The 21285-nt window shown below is 54.3% G+C and overlaps 1 protein-coding gene across 2 annotated transcripts; it reads right to left on the bottom strand.

Annotated features, from left to right (window-relative positions):
* Positions 1–5232: 5232 nt before the first annotated feature.
* NCKAP5L (NCK associated protein 5 like) lies at positions 5233–21225 on the bottom strand. 2 transcript variants are annotated; one of them, XM_046640296.1, is made up of 13 exons: positions 21051–21225; positions 18384–18445; positions 17142–17300; positions 16333–16401; positions 16185–16223; positions 15368–15487; positions 12502–12615; positions 8787–11416; positions 7663–7825; positions 7307–7388; positions 6697–7005; positions 6476–6618; positions 5233–6313 (listed from the first exon to the last, which is right to left on the bottom strand). In XM_046640296.1, the coding sequence occupies exons 1-13, from the start codon at positions 21127–21129 to the stop codon at positions 5915–5917; spliced, it is 4368 nt and encodes a 1455-aa protein (XP_046496252.1). In that variant the 5' UTR covers positions 21130–21225; the 3' UTR covers positions 5233–5914. The 2 variants fall into 2 exon arrangements, with proteins under 2 accessions (XP_046496252.1, XP_046496261.1); XM_046640305.1 differs by having other exon boundaries at positions 5233–6127; positions 21051–21224.
* Between the last annotated feature and the right edge of the window lie 60 nt (positions 21226–21285).

Below are 21285 nucleotides of genomic sequence, written 5' to 3'. Positions count from 1 at the left end.
AAGAAGCCAGGGCCCTTTGGAAAAATGGCTGATTCCAGGGCTGTGTTGGGGAAAGTCCAAGATGATTCTTCAGCATGTTACTCCAGAAAGTAAGTACGTCCTCAGAGAATGATGGGGATTTGTCAAAAAGACAGAAGCCAGCTCGAAGGGGCACCTACTGGCCAAATCATGGACGATTTGAGCATCAAAGTAAACAATGATAGTAATAGATTATAAATCATTAAATAAAATAGGAAACTATGAGTCCATACTGATATGAATAAATGAATAGAAGGTTTGATGAAAATGAAATATTTAGATAGTTTCACAGTACCTCCCCACGATGTTCTTAGTAACTATAAAGGGAAAAATAGTAAATGTATAATGGAGAAGCCTAGCAAACACCAACTTAATCCAGTAATGAAAGTGAACATCCTTAGTAATGAGACAAATCAAAATCATGGCCTGTAGTGTTCGGCAGTGTCAAGGTCATGAAAGTCAAAGACAGATTGAAGAACTGTTCCAGGTTGAAGGAGACTAAAGAAACATGATAACTAAATGCAATGTGTGATTTTGAACTGGCTATAAAGGACATTATTTGGACAATTGGTGAAACTCGAATGCGGTCTGAGGATTAGGTTGTAGTTACATATTAATTCCTGATTTTGATGATGTTCTTGGGGATGTATAAGAGAATGCCTTTGTTTGTAGGAAATATACACTGAAGTATTGGGGTGATGCAGCATCAAGTTGGCAACTTACTTTCAAATAGTTTAGGAGAAAAAAAGTTCTTTTTACTGTATTTAAAGCATTTATGTAACTTTGAGGTAGTTTCAAAAATAAGACAAAAAATAATAAAAATCTCATTTCTTGACCCTGGTTCCCTCTCCTGCTGTCTTCTCCCTTACTCCTTAGAAGAGTTGTCTATGCTCCAATTCTTCCTTTCTCATTTTCCCTTGAACCACGCCAAACAGCTTTCATTTCCATCAATGCTCTTGCTAAGGTCACCAATGACCTCCATGTTGCTAAATCCAAAAGACAATTTTCAATCCTCTTGCCAGACATGTCAGCATAATTTGATACTGATTCATCTTTCTTGAAACATTTTCTTCACTCATATTCCAGGACCCCACATTCTCTTGGTACCATATTTTCAGTCTCTTGTGCTTTCTTCCTCATTTCCTCTGACCTTGAAAGAAACGGACTATCCCAGAATTTAGGACTCAGACCTTCTCTTTTGTACTCCCTTGGTGATCTCATCCAGTCCCCTGGCTTTAAATAACATCCATATGTTGATGACTTACTAATTTATATCTCCAGCGTGGGCCTCTCTTCTAAACTCTCAACTTCTATAATCAACTGCTTACTCCACATTTTCCACTGGATGCTGTCCAACAGACATCTCAAATTTAACATGTCCAACAGTTAATTCCTGATCTTTCCTCCCCCAAGTCTGCTCTATCCACAGTCTTCCCCATATCACTTAACGCTAACTTCTTCCTACCAGTTGCTCCAAAAACCTTGGAGTTATCTGTGGCTCTTCTTCCCTCACGTCACTTACATGAGCAAATCTTGTTGTCTATGTGCCTCCACCCTGCAACAGGTCACCACCATTTCTCACTGCACTTACCCAAGAGGTCCACTATTGGTCTGTTTCCATGCTTGCCCTCTACAGTTTATTCTTATCCCGCTCTAGGGGCTCCCCTTTCACTCTGAATAAAAGCCACAGTCCCCACATTGGGCTACAGGACTGCAGAGCACTTACTCCTACCAAGTTGGCCGGGAATAAAAAGTTTGATAATACTCAGTGATGTGGAAGACAGTCCCATTTATACATTGTTGGCAAAGTGTAATTTGTTGATATCTATAAAAATTTAAATTAATCATGCTCTATGACCCAGGAATTCCATTTATAGGTATTTATCTTATGGAAATACACAAGCGGCCAAAGACATATATGCAGTGTTCTGCCACATTGTTTGTCATGGCAAAACAAAGAAACGTGGCACATCCATACAGTGGAAGACTGTGTATGATGATGGAGACTTACGGGCTTCAGAAAGATCTCCAAGATATATTATTAAGTGCTAGAAGCAGCAGCAAATCACTATCTATAGAATCATCTCATTGTCTAATAACAGGTCAACATAAACATCCTGTGTGTGTGTGCATTTAAAAAATGATTTGAAAGGTTACCAATCAACTTGGGTTATATCTGGGGAATGAGACTGGGAGTCGGACTATGAAAGAGACTCTTCTTCCTTGTATAGCATTCTCCTCAATCTCAATTACTTAAAAAAAAAAAAAAACTATTAACATGCACTTTTGTAATTTTGTATGTCTTTAATAACTGCAAAAAAGGTTTTAAAAACGTTATTTCCCAAATTCGGCTATCTTTTAAAAATATTCATTTAGATGCTTGAAATAACTGATACACGATTACAGAATGGAGGTTTATATCTAGAGTCTGCTGCAGAGTATGATTATTTCTTTTTGAAAACTTTTTTTTGATAAGGAAAAGAAAATATACTATTTGTAGAAAATCTAGAAAAGGGTAAAGAAGAAAATTAAAATCACCGGCAATCCAGAGAAAACCTGTTAACATTTTGGTACATTTCCTGCAAAAGGCAGGGTGCCCAAGTGAGGTGGGACCTGAAAACTTTTCATAGTCTTTTGCTGATGTCTCGATGCCAGCTGGAGGGAATAAAGGAGGTCTGGCAGTTTTGGTTTCCTTTCTTTGGGAAATTCAGCAAAAGGGGTCATACACAATGGTAAGGCAAGAATTCACACATTGTTCATGAAGAAAACAGTGAGGTTACCTTACTCCTGCAAGCAGATGTTGCAAACTGAGATACGAAGTATTCTGCCATAGTGAGGATCGGGTGGTCTTTGGGCCAAACCCTTCCTTGAAGTGCAAGGAGAAATAGGTTTCCCAGGAGTGTCTTTAACTCACCTGTGTGTCCCCATCCACAGAATTACTTCAGATGGAATATTCAATCCGTGTGGGGGGCAAACACAGTTATATGGGCTTATCTGGGCCCAGCACCCCTCAGTAGCATGCTGCAGCATTGAGGAAGGACTGCGGCCCACCTTGGAACAGTCAGTAGGGAAGGGCTGGCTCCAGGCACCAGGTGTGGCTGATGCTACCCTGCTCTGGTGACTAACACACAGACATTTCCCCAGTCAGCCCACACTGCCCCAGGGGCCAAGGTGACACCTTGCATTTGCAAACACTGCAGAACAGAACCTGGCAGCAGACTGATCAGATCCTGGTAACAGTAACATGGATGGATTCTTTGGTCTCAGCTTGTAGGAGGTGGAGTCCAGAGTCAAACCTACCATGCCAAGCTCCTTCCCGGAGAGGAAACAGAATAAATATCCTGCACGCAAACTATTCTGTTATAACAAGGAAATGAGGTAATACATCAGGTTCAAACAGAGAAAAGGGCTTGAAAAACCAAGAACTAAAAGGCAGGAGAAAGATGCAGACTTTTCTGAGCCTGCCTGGCATGAGGCAGAGATTTGCAGCTTAGTAATATCATCCTTAAGCCCATAAAAGCAGAAGGGTCAGTGGGAGAGGAACCTGGAAGTAGAAGATGGAAGCAAGAAAATGAGATCCTGACATTAAAGAAAACGAAGACAACTGATTTGACCCTTCTTTAAGTCTTGTTAGTTTCTTCAATGATATCAACCAAGGGAAGCAGGAGAGAAAGAGGCCAGACTAGGGGATGGGTAAGAAGTGCAGAGCTAAGGAGAAAGCTGGTCTGGCCCAACCTCCTAATCTTCCACAGATGAGGAAAACCAAGGCTAGAGAAGGGATGCAACTTTCCCCACAAAAGCAGACTCAGTGGCTAAGACTCTTGACTTCCAGCCTCGTGCTCTCAAGCCGTGCCCATCAGAAGTGATCCACAGGCCAAAGGGGGAGGAAGAGATGAAAGAACTGGCAGAAGAAAGCAAAGCTACACATCCAAAAAGGACCCCCTTGGGCCAGGCTCCATCACTTCTCAGCCTTGGAAAACGATCAAATGTTTCTGAGCCTCCATGTCTTCATCTGTGAAATGAGGACAGTGCTTTCTCCAGCAGGGCTATCGTGGGGGTTAGGGATCAGGAGTCTGGCAGCATGATGGTGTTTATTTTAATGGGGGGGAGTTCCTTCACAGCTCTCTGGAGCATTCAGGGGCTGAGAGACACTGCTGGAAGAAGCTAATATAAAGGGAGACACTGACACCTTCCCCACCCACAACCTTCCTTGGGCTGGTCAGAGCACAGGGTGGCATCCAGCAGTATAACTGAGTTGTGAATGGGCCCAGCACTACTCCCTGACCTCAGCTTGGCAAGCCTGTGGTACCAATACAAACCATGTGTGTAGCCACTACAGGACTTCCACCCCCACGATGACCTCTCCACAGTCCCAGCCGCAAGGCCAGGGGTGCCGAGCATGCACGCTGTCCAGAGAGCCTCCAGACTGCGTCACAAGGAGGTGGCAAGTGTAGGTTACATCAGGTGGGTGCTCTGGACAAGTCACCCCACATCTTGCAACCTGGGCAGAAAGGATGCCTTCCTAGACCCAATGTGGCTGGCCAATGTGAGATGGGCTGGCTGTCACCTGGTTCACTTCAGGTCGTTGCTCAGCTCCACAACCCACAGGAAACTCAAGGGCTGGGGGCATCACAACCACCCCGTGGCTTTCTTGTGCCATGTGGAGTCCAAAATAACTCCTGGAAGCCTAGACCCTTCTGCACAGCATTATCCCTGCCTCGCCTTCTTAACATAAGAATTTCAGAGCTAGGGGAACTTGTGGTTGAAATCCGAGGTATAAACACAGGCAAGATCTGGGGAAAGCCCAAAGTCTGAGGAGAGATAAGAAGGTGGCAACAGTTTGAGACCCAGTTGTGCTTAACTTCATTGCAAACAGGAGGCTACAGACACCTAACTGTCTCCCCTCTAACCCTGAAGCTCAGTTTGCATGTCCCCTGTACCTGGTTCATACGGGAGTTTGAAGTACATGCCCACAGGGCAGCCCAGGCTTCTGCCCCACCCAAGGGGAATCTCCCAGCCCCAGGTACCATTCCAGGCCTTAGCAGGCCCCACTTCCCCAACACCTTGTTACCTTCTGCAGCTCCCCTAGTCGGGGAGGGGCTGCCTCACAAGGGCACTGGGGCATAGTCTAGGTCCCTGGGGTCCCTCCCCCTGGTGCCCATGCAATCTCCACCCAACTATCCGTTCCTGAGTCCTCCCACAGAACAAGCTGAGTCAGGGGCAGGGAGGGGCCTCCATGTTTTATTAGGGATACGGCAGAAGCAGAGGCTGGAAGCAGAGCAGCCGCATTTTTAACAACAGATAAATTAACCGCAGTGCGGGATGGGGGATGGGAACTGGGCCAGATGCTTTAATATAAAAACAACAACAAAAAGACAGACAAATGGACCCCAAAGACACGGGGCAGGGAAGGGCAGCACCATCCAGACAGCAGGGAGGACCAGGGCAGACAGAGAGAGAAGGCAACTGGACCCCTTGCCCCCAAACTCCACCAGCACAGGGCCTCTGGGCTGGCCCCACGGGGGCACTGGGGCAGGAGGCAGCCAGGTTGGGCAGAGATGGCACGGCTGGCGGGCAGGAAGCCCAGCACCACGAGATGGCTCAGCCTGAAGTGGGAGCTGGGGGCTGGTACACAGCGGCCTTGAACCCCCAGTCCCTCAGAGGAATAGCCTTACTCCAGGTGAGAGAAGGGACCAAGGGTGGGGTCTCTCCCTGAGCTGAGAGCAGTCATCTCCTCAACAGCAGCAGTGGGGTGTGCCAGAGACCCCCTTCACATTCCTGTCCATCTGCCTGCTTGGTCCCTTTAGGAAAGGGCCTTGCTGGCCCCAGCATGAGGAGAGCTGGTCCAGTCTGTGGTCTCCAACTCCAGAGAGGGGCCACGGTGTGGCGCAGCCCTTCAGCCCTGACTCCCACAGGAGGAGAGCGAGTCGTAGAGTGAGTCGCTGAGAGACTCCGAGGTCTCAAGTCCTGGGGGGCCCCCACTGGCCACTCTCCCTTCCTCGCCCATGTCCGATGTGCTGGGGGTGCGGCTACCCCCAAATGCTGGGCCCTGGGGCGTAGGGGCCGGGCGGCTGGGCTCCAGGCTCCGCTTGCGGTCCACGGGCAGGGCCTGGGAAAGGAGGGGCCGCTGGAGAGGAAGCTCCTCTCGCCTCCTGGCCCAGCCTGAGGCACTGGGCTCTGCCCACCTTGGGGGGCACTGCAGATGGGCCACCGAGGCAGGATGCACTTCAGAGGAGGCAGGCTGGAGGCATGACTGAGCACAGTCCCACCAAGGTTCTGGGAGCGGACAGCAACCCTTTCCCCAAGAGCAGTGTGAGAAGGGCAGGTGGGTGGGTGGTCCAGGAGCTGTCCCCTCAGCCCTCCCAGACAGGCTGTATCTCACTGCAGAAACTGCTCTCCCCATGTCATTCCCACCTGCCCTTCAGTCCTGATCCCTTTCCCCTTCAGCCATGCTCACCATAGGGGTCCTGGGAAGCCCCTCCAACTGTCGGGGTGGGCACAGGAAAGGGTCAGTGGAGCTGCCGGCTGCCCTCGCGTTGGGGAAGGTCCAGTTCTTGGCCAGCTGGACAGGAGGGGGAGGGCCTGGGTCTTCACAGGGATCTGTCCAGGGACAAGGGGAAGGTGGGTGGTGGTGGGTGGTGCTCCAGGGATGGCCCACCCCCCTGCCAGGACACTCACCGTCAGGACAGGTCTGATGGCCCCGGTGGCCCGGAGCAGCAGTGAGCAGTGCAGGGAAGGCTGGCATGCTGGGGTGCCGCCCGCTCACCAGCAGCTCCTCTATGCCCGGCACCTCACGCTCCAGCGTGTGGGCACGGCGGGGGACTTTGGTAAGGGGTGGGGGTCGAGCTGGGGGCACCCCAGGTGGGGGCTCCAGCCGTGGTGGCTTGGTCTTGGGAAGATTCTTGCTGGGGATCCCACTGCTGCCATGGTCTGGGGGCGGGAAGGTCCCAATGCCACTGTCCAGGGTTCGAGTCAAGGAGCCACAGGCTGGCGAGGGGAGGGTAAGTGAGTGATGTGATGCTGCATGTGGTGCAGGCTGCCTTCTTCCAGCTTCCTGGCCCAAGAGGCTGTCATCCCTGCCCTTCCCCGCCTCCCCTAGGCTTGGGAGGGGGCAAGGCAGGTAACCCTGAGAGCAGGGAGGGATTTATTCCTGTGCAGCCCCAGTGCCCAACTGGTGTTTGGCACCAAGATGACACTCAGGGCCTGGCACCTGCTGCAGTGAGAGGAAGGAGTGAAGTGGGCAGGGGGTGAGGGGCAGGTCCCATCCTTGGCCCCTGACCCTGCTGACCTGTGAAGTGTGAGGTGGGCACTGGCTCAGCCAGGCTGTCCTCCGAGGGCATCTCTTCCCGCCTCCCTGGCTCGTTGCTCGGCTGTGTGGGGTACAGGAGACCTCAGAGCTCATTTCTCCCCCGGCCCAAACCCCTCCGCAAGCTCTGCCAATAGCTCTGCCTGGAGTATGGGTCCGAGAGTGCCCGCAGCCTGCCAGCCCTCAGGAGGCCATCTCCCCTCCCCAGTCTCCCTCAGAGACTAGGAGTGCATCAAGCTGCTTCTAGGACCCAGGGAACAGGAGCCCTCCAGGGGGCAAGAGACCTGGCAGGACCACAGAGCCAGGCCCTCTACCCAGCCCCTGTCCCAAGAACCTACCTTCCCAGGAGGTTTTCCACAGCCCTGAAGAGGGCCCACCAGGCCGTTTCGGGGCCCGCAGGCTGGCCAGGGGTTCTTGGGGTCAGAGGACACTGGCTGGAAATCGCCATACTCGGGTTTGGGCTCCCGCCAGCTCTTAGGTGGTAACTCCTTGCCATCCACCCTAGGGGCAGGGGTGGAGACGGAGGTGAGGGAGGCCTGGGTCCACTCAGACATTTCGGCCTCATTCCCTCCAATGGTGCTGGGCCGAGTGAGCACCCATGGCCCCCCGCCCCCGGGGAAGTCGACATATCCCTGGTGGTTGCCCCCATCAACACCTCCCGACACTGGGAACAGGCAGAGACCCTAGGGAAAACCCCAAGGAACAGCAGGGGCAGGGGAGACGGAAGAACTCCCTTAAAGCAGTCCACAGTTGAGCCAAGGAACCTTTCAACAGTCTTTGCAGGTAGATGGCAGAGCCGGTGACATCCTGGCACACATGGGACACACCCTGCCAGCCCCAGCTGAACTTGAACACACTTGCTGTCCAAGCCATACCCTACCTGGGGCTCAACCCCTGCATTCTGCCTCATCTGGCCCAGAGAGAGCAACCCCAAGATGGGATGGCCCCTTCTCTAAACCACAGCTCCCACTGCTGAGTCTGTGGCAGGTACCAAAGAGCAAGACAGCAAGGGGACCATCCTGGTCGTATAGGATAAAAAACCCCAGAGGAAGACCTTCACCAGCCAATGGTTAGGAACGGCATTCCCCTAACTACTGAGTGCAGGCACCTAGAAGGCTGCCTCACCTGACACTGGAGAGGATCCAGGAAAATGTGGACTGTTAACTCTTCTCAAACGAGGAACCAGGTCTCAGCAAGTCTGACATCAGACATCCAGAAAGGAGGGGAGCCAGCCACAAAGCCCCTGTCTCTGGTTCAAGCCCCCAATCTTTCCTCCAGGCCAGGCCACTAACCCCTAGATGCTTTGGTAACATTTTACTTGACCTCCTACTCCTTTTGACCTCTGTGAAGCCCAAGCTCCCAGGAAAGGTAGGCCCAGCCCCAGCCTCAGCCCCAGGTGTGCCCGTGAAAGGAAAAGTGCCCTCAGCCACGGAGCACCTGCTGATTGGTCCCAGACCCTCACCTGTTGAGCAGCTGTTGCATGAAGGTGTCTGCACCCTGGTACATGCCAGCTAGCTGGCCCTGCACCTGTCCCAGCGCTGCACTGGACCCTGGTGCTGGTCCCCCGGGCCGTGGCCGGGCCCTGCCGCTCAGGTAGGCCTTCTCTTCCTCTAGTGCCCGGCGCAAGTCTTCCGCCTTAGCCATTAGCTTGGAGATGTTCAGGCTCTCAGCCTCCAGCTTCCGGGCTTCCATCTTGACCTCCTTCCGGAGTGGGGAGCCCCCACTGGCTCCTTCCTTGCCCTTGGTGGCCTCCGTGCGCCGGTTCAGCGCTGGCAGCTTGCTCTTCTTAAGGCCGAACCAGCTGGCGATGCTGCTGGTGTTGCGGTGCTTGGCCTCGGCGCCTGGTGCCCGCTCCTGGCCCTGGAGCCGCAGCACATTCTCCTCAATGCCCTTCATCACCTTCTCCTCGATGGCCGAGTGTGGGGCCCGCCCCTCAGGGCCTTGGCTTGGGTCAGCAGTGCCAGGCACTGGGGGCGTGGACTGGGCTGTGGTACCACCACAGTCTGCCCAAGGTGGGCCCTTCCCCTTGTCAGGCTTGGGGGGCTCCTTGGTGCCAGGTGGGGCCACAGGTCGGGGTGTCACCTTGGTGGGTGACTTGGAAGGTAGCTTTGTAGGGCTGCCATGGGGGCTCTTATTGGGCTTGCCGAGGCTGGGGGCTGAGGTGGGCACTTTGGCAGGGGTGCGGGGTACCTGGGGGCACAGGGCCCCTGCCAGCCGGCTCTTGGCCAGCTCCACTTTGGTGAGGCAGCTCCTTGGTGAGACAGGCTCCAGGTCGACCCGGGCCCCCATGGAATGGGAGGAGTAGACTCGGGCCCCAGAATCCCCCAGAAGCCCTGGTTCCTGCTGCTTCAGGCTGCTTGTGCCTAAGGCCACTGCCCCTCGCAGGGCCCCCTTGCCTTCTGGCTGCTCAGGAGGCCTAGGGGCAGAGGGCACCATGTCTCCAGTGCTCTCCCCTGACCTCCCTGCTCCCCGGGCCTTCTCGGTGCCAGACCTGGCTGGCACCCCATTCTTCTCTGGGATCTGGGGCCCCTCGGGGCCAGTCTTCAGTTTCCCCAGGGCTGCCAGTCTGTCCCGAAGAGGTGTGTGGCCAGCATCCCCAGGTCGCCGCCCTGCCCCCTGGCTGGGCTTCTTAGATGAGCTGCCTGGGGTCCTGCGGCCAGGATGGGGAGATTCTGAGCCTGCCTTGTCCAAACTCTTCTCCTGGGTGCTCCCATAGGGGCAAGATTCTGGGAGGCAGGGGCTGGGGGGCACTCCAGGGCTCCTGAGGACCTCAGGGGCCCGTGGCACCTCCAGAGTTAGCTGGGGGTAGGTGGGTACCTGCAGTGGGGATGGAGGTGGCTCTGGGGAAGGCCCCCTAAAGGTGCTCCGGGAAAGGTCCAGGATGTTCTCATAGCAGGGAGACACCACTGGTCCTGGGGATAGCGTGGCAGACAAGGCTGACTGGGGAGGTCTGAGCTGCGCAGAGTCCGGGGTTGTGGAACAGGGTGAAGGGCTGGTGGGCAGGCCCTGCGCCCCCTCCGGGGACAGTTCTCCTCCACCCAGACCCCTGCGGGCCAGCAGTGGGGAGGGGCTGCCATCTGAGCCACTGTTCCGGCAGGGGATTCGGGAGTTCCGGGGGAGCTGGGGGCTGAGCTGGGGGCCTCCTGGGCTGGGGACCTTCTCCGAGGCTGGAGGCAGCTTTAGAAACTTGAGACCTCTGGCTGGAGAGGGCAGAAGGGCTCCCTGGGCTTCCCCAGGAGAAGGGGGGCCCATCTGGAGCTTGCTTTTCACCTGAGATGAGGAGTGGGGGTGGCCAGGCTGTGAACCCAGGGGGGCATCCCCCGCACCCATGAACATGCTGAGGAAGGGGAGGGGCCCCTGGCCCTCTGAGGTAGCACCAAAGCCCGGCCTGTGGACATCTGGGGTACCCCCACCCCAAGCTGACTTGGGGAGGCCTTTGGACTTAGACAGCTGTGGGGGCCCCTGGTCTGGGGAGGATGGCTGCCCGGGACCTGGGTGGTCCCTGTTGAGTGGGCCTGTAGCCCCGGCCAAGAAGGCCTGTAGGTAAGACTCGGTGTCCTCAAGGAGCTGGCCCAGGTTCAACTGTTTGCGGGCCAGGGCCCCAAGCAGGGTGTCGGGGCTGGGTGCCTCATTGGGGTCACCTGCCTCATCAGAAGAAGAGGAGGAACTGCTTCCCGGGGCACAGGGCGGGCCAGAGCTGGTGCCCTGGGCCTGGGGAGAGCCCCTACTAGGGCCCCAGGGCCGCCCAGCACCCTCTTCTTCCCCCAGATACCCCAAGAGGCGCTCCCAGTGCAGCAGGCTTCCCAGGCTACCAGGACCTAGTAGCAGGTAGGGGGCCCAAGGTGAGGGTTCAGGCTGGGGTGGGCCACACAGCTCGCCATTGATGGGCTCCGGGGAGCCAGGACCCTCGCCTGGAGGCTGCCAGGGGGTGGCAGGTGAACACAGAAGCAAGGGGTCAGTCTCTTCCAGGGCTCTCAGCACCTCCAGGATCTGGGCTTTCTTTCGAAGGAATGGGGAGAGGGCATCCAGCGCTGGGGGTGGGGCAGCTGGGGGTCCCGGGCCCCCTGGCCGCAGCTGCTGCTCCCAACATACCTTGGGGGAGAAATGGCATGAGAAGGAGACTGTGTGCAGGCCCACGATGTGGGCTGAGTGTAACAGAGCTGGCCTGGTTTTGTCTGTGTCCCCAAAAGGAATTGCCAGCTTCTGGGATATGATGGCTCAGCTTCCTCAAGGGTCGCTGAGACCTGGTCACCACAATTCTTCTTCTTGACATAGCTGGGGTTGGGTGAGCACCCCACCTCCCTTCCTGGTTATCCCAGCCCCTGACCCCTTTCCTACTACTGTTAGGGTCAGCAGGGCTAGCCACCTACAACCCTGACATCTTTGTTCGCCCCAGGGGAGAGAGGCATGTCCATTTTTCAGGCTCCAGAAAGAAGACAGAGACTCCATAAGGGGATGTGGTGTGGCCAAGTCCTAAGTCAGCTACTGCAGCCAACCCAGGCCCTCTGAGGTCAAACAGCCGTCCTGCTGACCTGATCCCCGTGGAGAATGACTCCACTGCAAGTACCTCCCTGCTTCTGCCTGCCCCTTCTCTGGCCCAGTCCAGTCTGACATAGCGGTTAATTACATGGGCTCTGCAGCCAGACTCTGTAGGTTCAAGTCCCAGGTCTACCACTTAACTAGTTATATGACCTTTGGCAAGTTATTTAACCTCTAAGCTCCACTGTATCATCTGTAAAATGGGATGGTAATTATATTCAACTTCATAAAATAAGAAAAACCAGAGAGACAAAAGAATAAATGAATAATACTTCTGGACTTGGATAAATAAATATGTATACAATTAGAAATTCATCCCAAAAATTACAAAAAAAAGATAAGATAAATGGTGTCCAGATGTTCAGCATAGTGCCTGGCACAGAGTAAGAGCTCAGGAGGGTTAACTAGGAGTCTTACTGCAGTACTAACGCCTTTGCTGCAAAGGCCCGCGGTTGGGGGCGGGGATCTGTTTTTCTGGGTATGAGGCTGACAGCTGAGGGCTCACACCCAGCCTGGACAAGAATCTGTGCACCAGGAAGCAGCTCTTCCCCTGGGATTTGTTAGAAAACAGCAGTGGAGTACCAACTGATGAACCTGTGGTCAGCAAAGCCACAGACCACCGTGCCCAGCCCTCCTACCTCTCTCTGCCCAGCACAGTGCCCCAGAGGCAGTGAGGCGGCCGGTCCCTCGGCGGAGCTCAGGGAGGGAGAGGCTGGTGGCTCTGATGGTGGCTGGAGTGGGGTGAGTGGGATCTGCAGGGGAGAGGCAGCGTTAGCATGGGCGCTGTCTGTTCCGGGTCCCTATTCCCTCACGAAGCTAGGCCTCCTCACCCAGGGGCAGGAAAACGCTCTTCCAAGTCTGTCCCTTCAAGGACGTCTCCTGGCCCAAGGTGTGGCTTTCACCACTGTCCCCACCACTTGGTCAGAGGAGCCTTGGGAGACCACAGCACAGGCAGACTGAAAGAGCACAAGGCCAGGCAGCAGGGAGGTGGGACCGGTCGGGGGCTTCAGAGAAAGAGGAGTGCCCCTGGCCAGAGGGTGGCGGCAGGCCTAACCTGGGTGCCCATTGTGACTGCAGGACCACCCTGCTTTTCTGCAGGGTCTCGTCCTCTATTACAGAGAGGGCGAGCCTCGAGACCTGTTCCTGTTCTGATTGTCTGTGACCGCAGCATCACAGGGATGGCTGAGACCAAAGGAAGAGGCCTTTGTTACTGGGGCCTAGAAAAGAGACGGCGGGAGTTATCACTGTCTCCCCTAACTGGTCTCATGTAAAACCCATACTCTGAGGATTATGAAGGTAGTATTTAATCGTGGGTTACGCAGTACCTAAAAATGTCATTTCCCTTTCCTAGGCAACTCCACTAGATACGACTCAGCTTTAACCCTCATTCTCCACAGCATTTAAACCCTGTCTCTGTGGGTCTCTCAGCCTCCCCTCCAGCCTGGTCATCTGCAGATGCTCCTGCAGCCCAGATCCTCACACCTCTGGCCTGGACGCTGCTCAGCATTTCACTCTCCCTGACCTGGTTCGGTGGCTTTTCAATCTCCTGTGCACAAGGCAGCCTAAAGCATTTGTTTCTTTTTTTTCCCTAAAGCATCTTTGTGTTCAAAGCCTCCTATGCCCGCCCACTGCCTGTGGGGACAAGTCTGAACTCCTCTGCTGGCATTCCGACCTGGCCGGCCGGGTCTTCCCTGTCTCACTCAGCTCCTTCACATGTCCTTTGTTCCGGCCCAGCTGAGTAGCTTGCTGCTCCCTGCTCCGTTCCTTCCACAGGGAATCCCTCCTCCCCAACCCCTACTCCACTCTTCTTAAATCTCCCGTCCATCAAGGCCCAGGTCCAATGTCTCCTCCTAAGGGCAACTCTCCCCAGCCCATCTCTGATGGCCTCTCTCCCCTCTGCACTCCTAGACTGCACTGGCACACCCTGCTTTGTACTGTGGCTGTCTGTACACCTGCCTCAGCTCCCAGCAGGCCCAGCCTTCAGGGCTATGCTTGCTCTGCACAGGGCACAGCCGTCCAATTCAACGTGTGTTGGCAAAGGCAGTGCTCACAGGAAGAGCTTAATTACCATTTGCCCAATGGAGCTTTTGTCCTAGCAAAGCACCACTTGGGAATAACATTAATAATGAAAAATAGCTGCCAATTATCCACTATCTACTATGGGCCGATTACTATATATTATCTCATTTAATCCTCAGAACAACCTGCAAAATGGGTATTTTAATCTTCATTTATAAGGGAAAAACTGTGGTTTGTAAGGTTAATTTACCCAAGGTCACACAACTAAAAATTAGCTAAGTTAGGGACTCAGCCCAAGCTTCTCTGAGGCCAGGGTTCATGCTCTTTCCATGATGTCATATTACCTCTGGGGAAGATAAATCTATTACCCCAAACCTCAAGATGTCCCAGAATTCATTTAAGTAAAAAAATCAGTGATTTAAGGATGATCTACACCTCTGTTATCACCAGTCACCGAGGACGGGGTGAGCTCAGCCAGTGTGCTCAGGCCTCTGGGGCTGCCAGGGTGAACCCTGCAGCAGGGACAGACCAGGGCCCGCAGAGCCGCCAGGTCAGTGCAGTGGATTCAGACCCAGCTCTGCGCCGGCCTGGTGGATGGGGCTCCAGAAAGGCCATGGTGACGAGGCTTCCTTTGCCAGGTGTCGGGCTTCCCAGGGAGCTGAGAGACATCCTGCTCAGAGTCTGGGGGCCCAGAGCTGCCTGGTTTGCATGGGGCAGACACACAAATCCAGACAGATACACACAAGGTTGGCAGGGGTCGGGGGCAGGGGTGTGCTGGTTGACCCCTCAGAACCTGCTGTTTACCTCAGGTACCTGGAGCTGCTCCTGATCCTTCCACCTCTATGTCTTACCCCATCCTTGGGGCTTCCTGACAGAGTGACCCCAAGTGACATCTTAACTGAGCCCAAGATCCATTCCCAGTAGCCTCCCGCTTCTCCCGGGTAAGGCAGGTGTCAGGGCTAGAAGCAGGACCCAGCGTCTGCGGCCATGCCTATGGGTTGGCAGGCGAGCATTTGCAGCTACGAGCACACACAGGGCTCCAGGGTGAAGCGCCTTTCCTGACCTCTCTGTGACACCAAGCACTGGGCTCTTACACCCGGCCCCACCCCTGGCCAAGAAGAGGCAATTCAGTGGCCAAAGGGGCCACTTGGGAGCTTGAAATAACTACGTTTTCAGCCTCCACCCATCTCCCCACACAGGGCGGGAGCAAGCAAGAACCTTCTCGGTCAACAAGAAGGGATGCCACTCAGCTGGGTGGGGAGCACTTCGGGGGGACAGCTAAGCCTGAGGGGACTTAGGGAGTTTCCCCCATCTAAGGCTCAGATCTATCAGGCTAGGTGGGCCTTCCCTGGCTGGGGAGGAACAGGGGAATGGCTGACAGCCTGCTTCTACAGGTGTCTTGGAGAAAAGAGCGTGATGCTGATGGGGCTGGGCTGGGGCAGGAAGCTGAGCTATGGAGAGGGAAGGGGAAGTGCTTGAGCCCACCTGAGGGAGGGAGCCTGTCGTGAGCTGGAGCTTCTGCTGAAACAGGGCGCTGAGCATCTGGTTCTGCCGTTCCAGGTCAAACACCCTCTTCTTCAGCTTGATGCACTCCTCCCGCAGGTCCTGCCACCCGCCCAGGACGTGCAGGAAGACAAAAAGAGGATGTGAGGAGAAGGAGAGTGGTCCTAGCACAGTGCCCTTCATCAGAGCAGCGGGCCCTTCTCCTGCAACCTTCTTCTATGACGGAGCTGAGCCTGCCTGTCTCTGTAGCCATCACATCTTCTGGGGATGATAAATTGTCTCAAGTTTACCACCCCTGGTGGGAGATAAAACTCATTCCCTTCGGCACCTTTCCCATTCCTGGAGCCAACCCCCTACCTCTTAGAAACCATACATCAAAGAAGGGCCCATATGAGGCAGAGCAGGGGGTCAGAGTGGCCCAGATGTCAAGAAGCTACCCACAGTACTTGAGTAGATAGATATTCAGATGACACCCTATGCTCACAATATCATTGCTGTCAGGGCCATCACAACCTGGAGAAACCAGCTGGGGCCAGGATAAGGGAAGGATTCAGCTCAAATCAAAGTCACCATAACTCAGAGATCTGGCCTTACCTAGCCCTCCCCTGCCTCCAGGTAGAACAGTATGGACTTGTCCAAGGCAGGGGCGGGGGCTTCACTGGAGTTGCTAATAGGCCATTTCCAAGTCCCCTCCTCTTGCCCCTAGGTGAGTAGGCTCAGGGATCCCCAGGAAGGACCTCCCCTGCTGGACCCAGGGCATCTGGGCTAGGAAGTGAGAATGTCTCCCGTGGCCACTTACCTTTTGGTTCAGCAGTGCCTGCACCACGTGGTTGGCAACCTGGGGACAGAAAACCCCGAGGCAGAGCTGTCAGCCAATGCAGCCTCTGCCTGGAGCAGACAAGCCATGTCCCCGCCCCAGCATCAGTCCCACCACAGACCCCACAGACCTCATCCAGACAGCGCTCATAGGTCTCCCGCTGGTTTTCGTTGGCCTGGGCAAGTGCTGAGTTCTCTGCCTGCAGGAGGGAGCAAGAGGGCAAGAAGGAGGCTATAGGATTGTTCTTCCTCCAGGGCAAATTGATTTTGGGGAAGGGAGAGCCAAGAGTCTACTACCTACACCCCTGCGCCAGCTCTTGGCTCTGGTCGGATTCTGCCACGGGGAGGCCTGCAGAGACGGACTGAGGGCATCAGGTAGGCAGAGCTGAGATGGGGATTCTGTAAACCCCAATCTCAGTCAGTGAGGTTGGAGGGGCTGGAGAGACGCAGTGGCCAGGAGGAATTAAGGTGGGAGGTGCCAAAAGTAACCCTTATTTCCCTGAGGAGAAGGCAGAGGAGGCTGGAGGCAGGAGGGCAGGGTATCAAGAATGTGGCAAAGGGCCTAGTTTAAGGATCCATGTCCTTGTCCCTCAACTCCTGAGCCTCGTGTCATCCAAACCCTTCTTCCCGGGGCCTCTGTGACCACTCCTTTCTTGGAGCCAGCAGGAGCATGAAATTGGGGGAGAAGATGGGTGAGGGAGACGTTTGAGGGCTAGGACAGCTCCACTCTGTACATGCCTCTTGTCCTGAGCTGGCACCGGGTTGGAGAGCTAAGAGCAAGGAAGGGCTTGTCGGAGGAGCTCTGCTAAAGAAATGTTCAGCTCTGCTCCAGCCTGGCAAAGCGGACTGAGATGAAGGTCCACCCACACCCAAAAACCCCACAGCAAGCTCCCCAGGGCTCTGGCCAGCACCGCCACCCCCACCCTGCCCCGTGCCTCACCTCCAGCTCCCGCAGTCGGTGCAGGAGCTCCTGGCAGGTGCCTGGCTCCATGCTGCCATCACCACCCTCTTCTGACCTTGGGTTTCCTGGACTCCCGGCTGGCTGGTCCATGGCCTCCGACATCAGGCCGTGGGAACAAGTGAGAGAAGCCCCGGCAGGCTACTCAGGGCACAGGGAGGAGGTAAGCGGAGGACAAGGACAAAGACAAAACTTGTCAGTATTCTTGGAATTTAGATCAGTGTGACCAATGTGCCACAGACATTGTAACAACTCAGGGTCAGGCTAAGACTCTCCAGTCACAGGAGAGACACAAAACACACTCTTCCCATCTTAAGAACAAAGACCATTGTTTTATAAACCCCTATAACTGCACTCACCCTATCACAGGTCACAGAGACACTGCCAGGAGATGAGAAACCTGAATTCTCCGCTGAGATTGGCCTCAGACTGGCACAGTGTATCCTCTCTTGGGTACAGTGGGAAGCGGCCCGGGCCTCCGAGGCTCCCTGCTTCCAGCAAGGCCCCAGTGGACCAGCCTCTTTGTGCATGCTGGTCCCTCAGGAGGAGTCTCTTGACACCCTCCCCCGGCTCTTTCCTATTCATGCTTCAGGCCTCCCACCCTCGTCTGGGTCAAGTGCCATTCTTGCACAGTTTGCAACTGTCTCCCCCAAACTGTCAACTCTGTGAGGGCAGGGACATTGTATTCATGTCACTGTCCAGACTCAGACTTCTTGGTGTGATTCCTGGTGCGTAAGAGACAGACTGACGACTAAACGGACTAGTTTATCATCAGCTGAACACAACACAGCCAGGGTTCTGACCTGATTTGTGTTACGTGATCCCCCAACCCCACCAGACTGTTGCCATAGTTACTGGCTTTACCTGACTAGTCTTCATCTTCCATTTGAGTTTCAATTTCTCTCCTAGAGGAAAGCACTCATTTCCTTCTTTGGCACAAATATTGTAGGAATTTCCAGTAGATGGGAAACCCTTCCTAATGTAAAAGGGTGGAGGCCTCCAGTCCACCATCGACTACTTGCCTCCCTGACTCATTGAAGCCCCCACAAAAGAGGCTTTGCGCTTTTGGACCAAGGAAGGGAGGAGCCCTCAGCAGCTCACCCACCAGGCATCTGAACGCTCTCTCCTCCGTCCTCACAGTGGGGCACAGGGGATGCCTCTCCCACCCCAGCCCTCCTCCTCCAGTCCCCACCACCAGCATGCACAGGCTCCAAAGCCCCTCACCTGTCTCTGCCTCCTCACCCAGGCTGGCACACTCACTCTAGTAGCCAGAATGGTCACCTTGCCTGTGGAAAGACAGAGGCAGATGATGTCAGCCAAGCATCCCACAAGCATTTATCAGGTTCTTGTTGCATACCAGGTGCTGGGCCACTGGGATGAACAAGGCAGAGAAAGCGCTCCCTTTATGAAGCTTCCATTCTACTTGAGGAGGCAGATAAAACACTGATAAACCAATGAACATACGTCCGGTCCCAATAAGGCACTGAGAGGTGACAGCGAAGCAGAGACCTGAATGAAGTCTGGATGAAATCCTGGAATGGGAAGAGCATTCCGGGCAGAGGAAAGAGCCAGGGCAAAGGTCCCCAGTGCTCAGCCAGAAATCACTCAGATAACAGACGGGAATGAACAGCCACACACGGTGCTTTGCGGTCCTTCTCCAACATACACTGCCTTCTTTAATCCTCCTAACCACAAAGGGAGTTAAATGCTATTATAAACAGCTAGAATTGACAGGAGGAAACCAAGGAACAGGAAGTTACACTCACATACACTGAGTGTATCCTGAGCGCCAATCAGCATGTTGGCACGTTCTCATCCACTGTTGCATCTGATTCTCCTAAACACTTTGTAAGGAGGGACGCCAACCTGGTGAGGACGCAGGCTCTGGTGGCAAAGGACACTGTCCAAATCATACGGCTGGTTCACCAAGCACTGGACAGGCCTGACTCTCCCCCTTCGTATGCAGCCTCTCTGTACACACAAGTTGTACTAGAAACTCCTTACATTCTGTGAGCTCCCTACAGTCCCAGGGCTCCTGGAGGTTTGCAGGTGGACAGATCTGGGAGAGTCCCAGTTCTACAACATCTGCTTCCTCCTCTGTAAAATGGGGTTAAGAATACTTAGCCCAAAGGGCTGTTGGAGGATAAGATGAGATACTGTATATAGAGTGTCAACAAATGGAGGCTTCTCATACTATCACACCCTGACTGAGGCGCAATGTAGTCTGGCCTCGGAGCCTGCTGCCACTCCCTCTGTTCACCTGCACGCGGACCCTGAGTCCCAGGCCCCTCACCCTGGGGTCTCAGCCGTAGGGGCAGCTGAGCATCTGAGAGCGCTGCTACCCCGCCCTGCCAGCTCTCCAGCCCCAGGGCCATCCAGCCTTCACTCTTCTCTGCCTGACACCCCAGAGAGAAAGGCTAACAGCAAAGCGGGAGAAGCTTCTTTCTGAGTGAGAGAGTGTGTGTGTGTAGGCGTGTACCACAGTGGGAAGGGGGCTTCTGAAAACCAGAGGAAAAGGAAAAACTGTGTAATACTTATTTTTAATACTCCAAAACAATGTGAAGTCCTTTGTTATTTTAACATCATAGAAATGTATCGAGTATAACTTCATTTGCTCATAACATTATTATGTTCAATATATTTAGAAATGGACAGGCCTGGAAAAAAAAGAATTCACTAAATATCCTCCTTCCTAGACATACAAATAGGGCTTAAAATAAAAAAATAGGGGTTACAGACATCTCAGGGTACTTCCACCATTTGACCAGTTCCACTGCACCCACAACACTCATCTCTGGGCCTCCGGCCTCTTGCTCCCATTGCTCTAGGAGAGGCCTGCCCCTGTGGGTCACTAGCTTTCCCTGAATCCCCTCACACTCATTTCCCCAAAGGACACTTCCAGGGAGTTGAAGGGTTGGGGTACGGGAGGGAGTGCTGGAGAGAGTGACAGAAAAACGTTGGGAGGGTGAAGGAAGCAGGTGGGATGAACAGGGCAGTGTCCAGGGGCCAGAAAGAGAAAAAGATCCTGCTGGGGAAAGCCCAGGTCTTATGTTCCTCACACAACAAACACAAACCAAACTAAGGGTCAAGGTGGTTAGCAGAATACCTTTTCCTAAAGAAATAAAAATAAAAAAGCATCCAGGTTAGGCGTGAGGCCCAGATTTCGAGGGCTGGCTGTGGATTATGCAGGTGTGGCTTTATGTGTCGAGGAGGGCGGGGACCCAAAACACCCCACAAAGCCAACCACTGCCACCCTCCCAATCTGAGCCCCTGTGGGCCCCAGGGCAGGGAGGCCTGAGTCACACTGTGATCTGGGGGAGACCCTCCAAGTGATAAGCCACCCAAGAGCAACAGTCTGTCCTGTGGGTCTGTCTCTGTATCCCCAGCTGGGCCCAGCAGAGGCTCCGGAAATGTCGGCTGAAGGCAGGCTGTGACTCAGCCCGACTTTGGGGAGAAGTTTTCTGCCCTCAGCTGAGGTGGTCTGGCCAACTCAGGACAAGGGGCCTTCTCTGTGTCTGCAGGGCCACAAGCAGAGGACAGGAAGCTGTCAGCCTGGACTGTTGAAGAAGCCTGCATTTAAACTTGGCACTGGGGAGGAGCACGCTGTGAGCAGGACACAGTTTGAGTTCAAGATTTCTGTGGTGAAAGAGAAAACTGCCTGCATCTTTATGGAATATTAAGATTCAGAGAGACACCAACACCTTCAGCTCCCAGTCTGAGCCTCATTAGGAATTTGGTCCCTCAGAGTCTGAGTTTTCCGCCTAAATCTCATGAGAAAAAAACCACCCAGGTCAGTTCCCTAGTGGCTGTCCCTGCTGGGTGTCAGTGGGGCCACTCTCCCCAGAGACCGAGCACCCTCCTCCTCCCTTGGGCCCCACAACTCCTACTCACAGCTTCTGTGCTCAGGCCCACCTGGGGCCTGGGAAAACCCCTGGCCTGGGGTTTTCAGGATGGCCCTGGTTTCAAACATTCCTCCAGTGGTCCCGGATGTTGGATGCTGGGTCTAGAAGGCAGGATGCCGGCCAGGCTGGGTAGAGATGGAGCTGCAGAGGGTGGGAGCTCTAACTTGAACTGGTGGCTTCTCCCGCCAGAACTGCCAACGGGCAGCCCCGCCCCTCACAAAAGC

The sequence above is a fragment of the Equus quagga genome, chromosome 1 (assembly GCF_021613505.1).
Source record: "Equus quagga isolate Etosha38 chromosome 1, UCLA_HA_Equagga_1.0, whole genome shotgun sequence".
In the NCBI taxonomy this organism is placed as follows: Eukaryota; Metazoa; Chordata; class Mammalia; order Perissodactyla; family Equidae; genus Equus; species Equus quagga.
The sequence above is the reverse complement of the archived record's forward strand: the minus strand, read 5'-3'. Positions and strand labels throughout refer to the sequence as shown.

Coding starts and splice junctions, on each gene's coding strand:
- NCKAP5L (XM_046640296.1), bottom strand. CDS start 21,129: ATGTTTGAAACCAGGGCCATCCTGAAAACCCCAGGCCAGGGGTTTTCC. Junction 18,446..21,050: donor TGGGCCTGAGCACAGAAGCT/GTGAGTAGGAGT, acceptor GTCTTTCCACAG/GCAAGGTGACCATTCTGGCT. Junction 6,314..6,475: donor GGCTTCCCAGGACCCCTATG/GTGAGCATGGCT, acceptor TCTTGGGGAAAG/GGTTGCTGTCCGCTCCCAGA.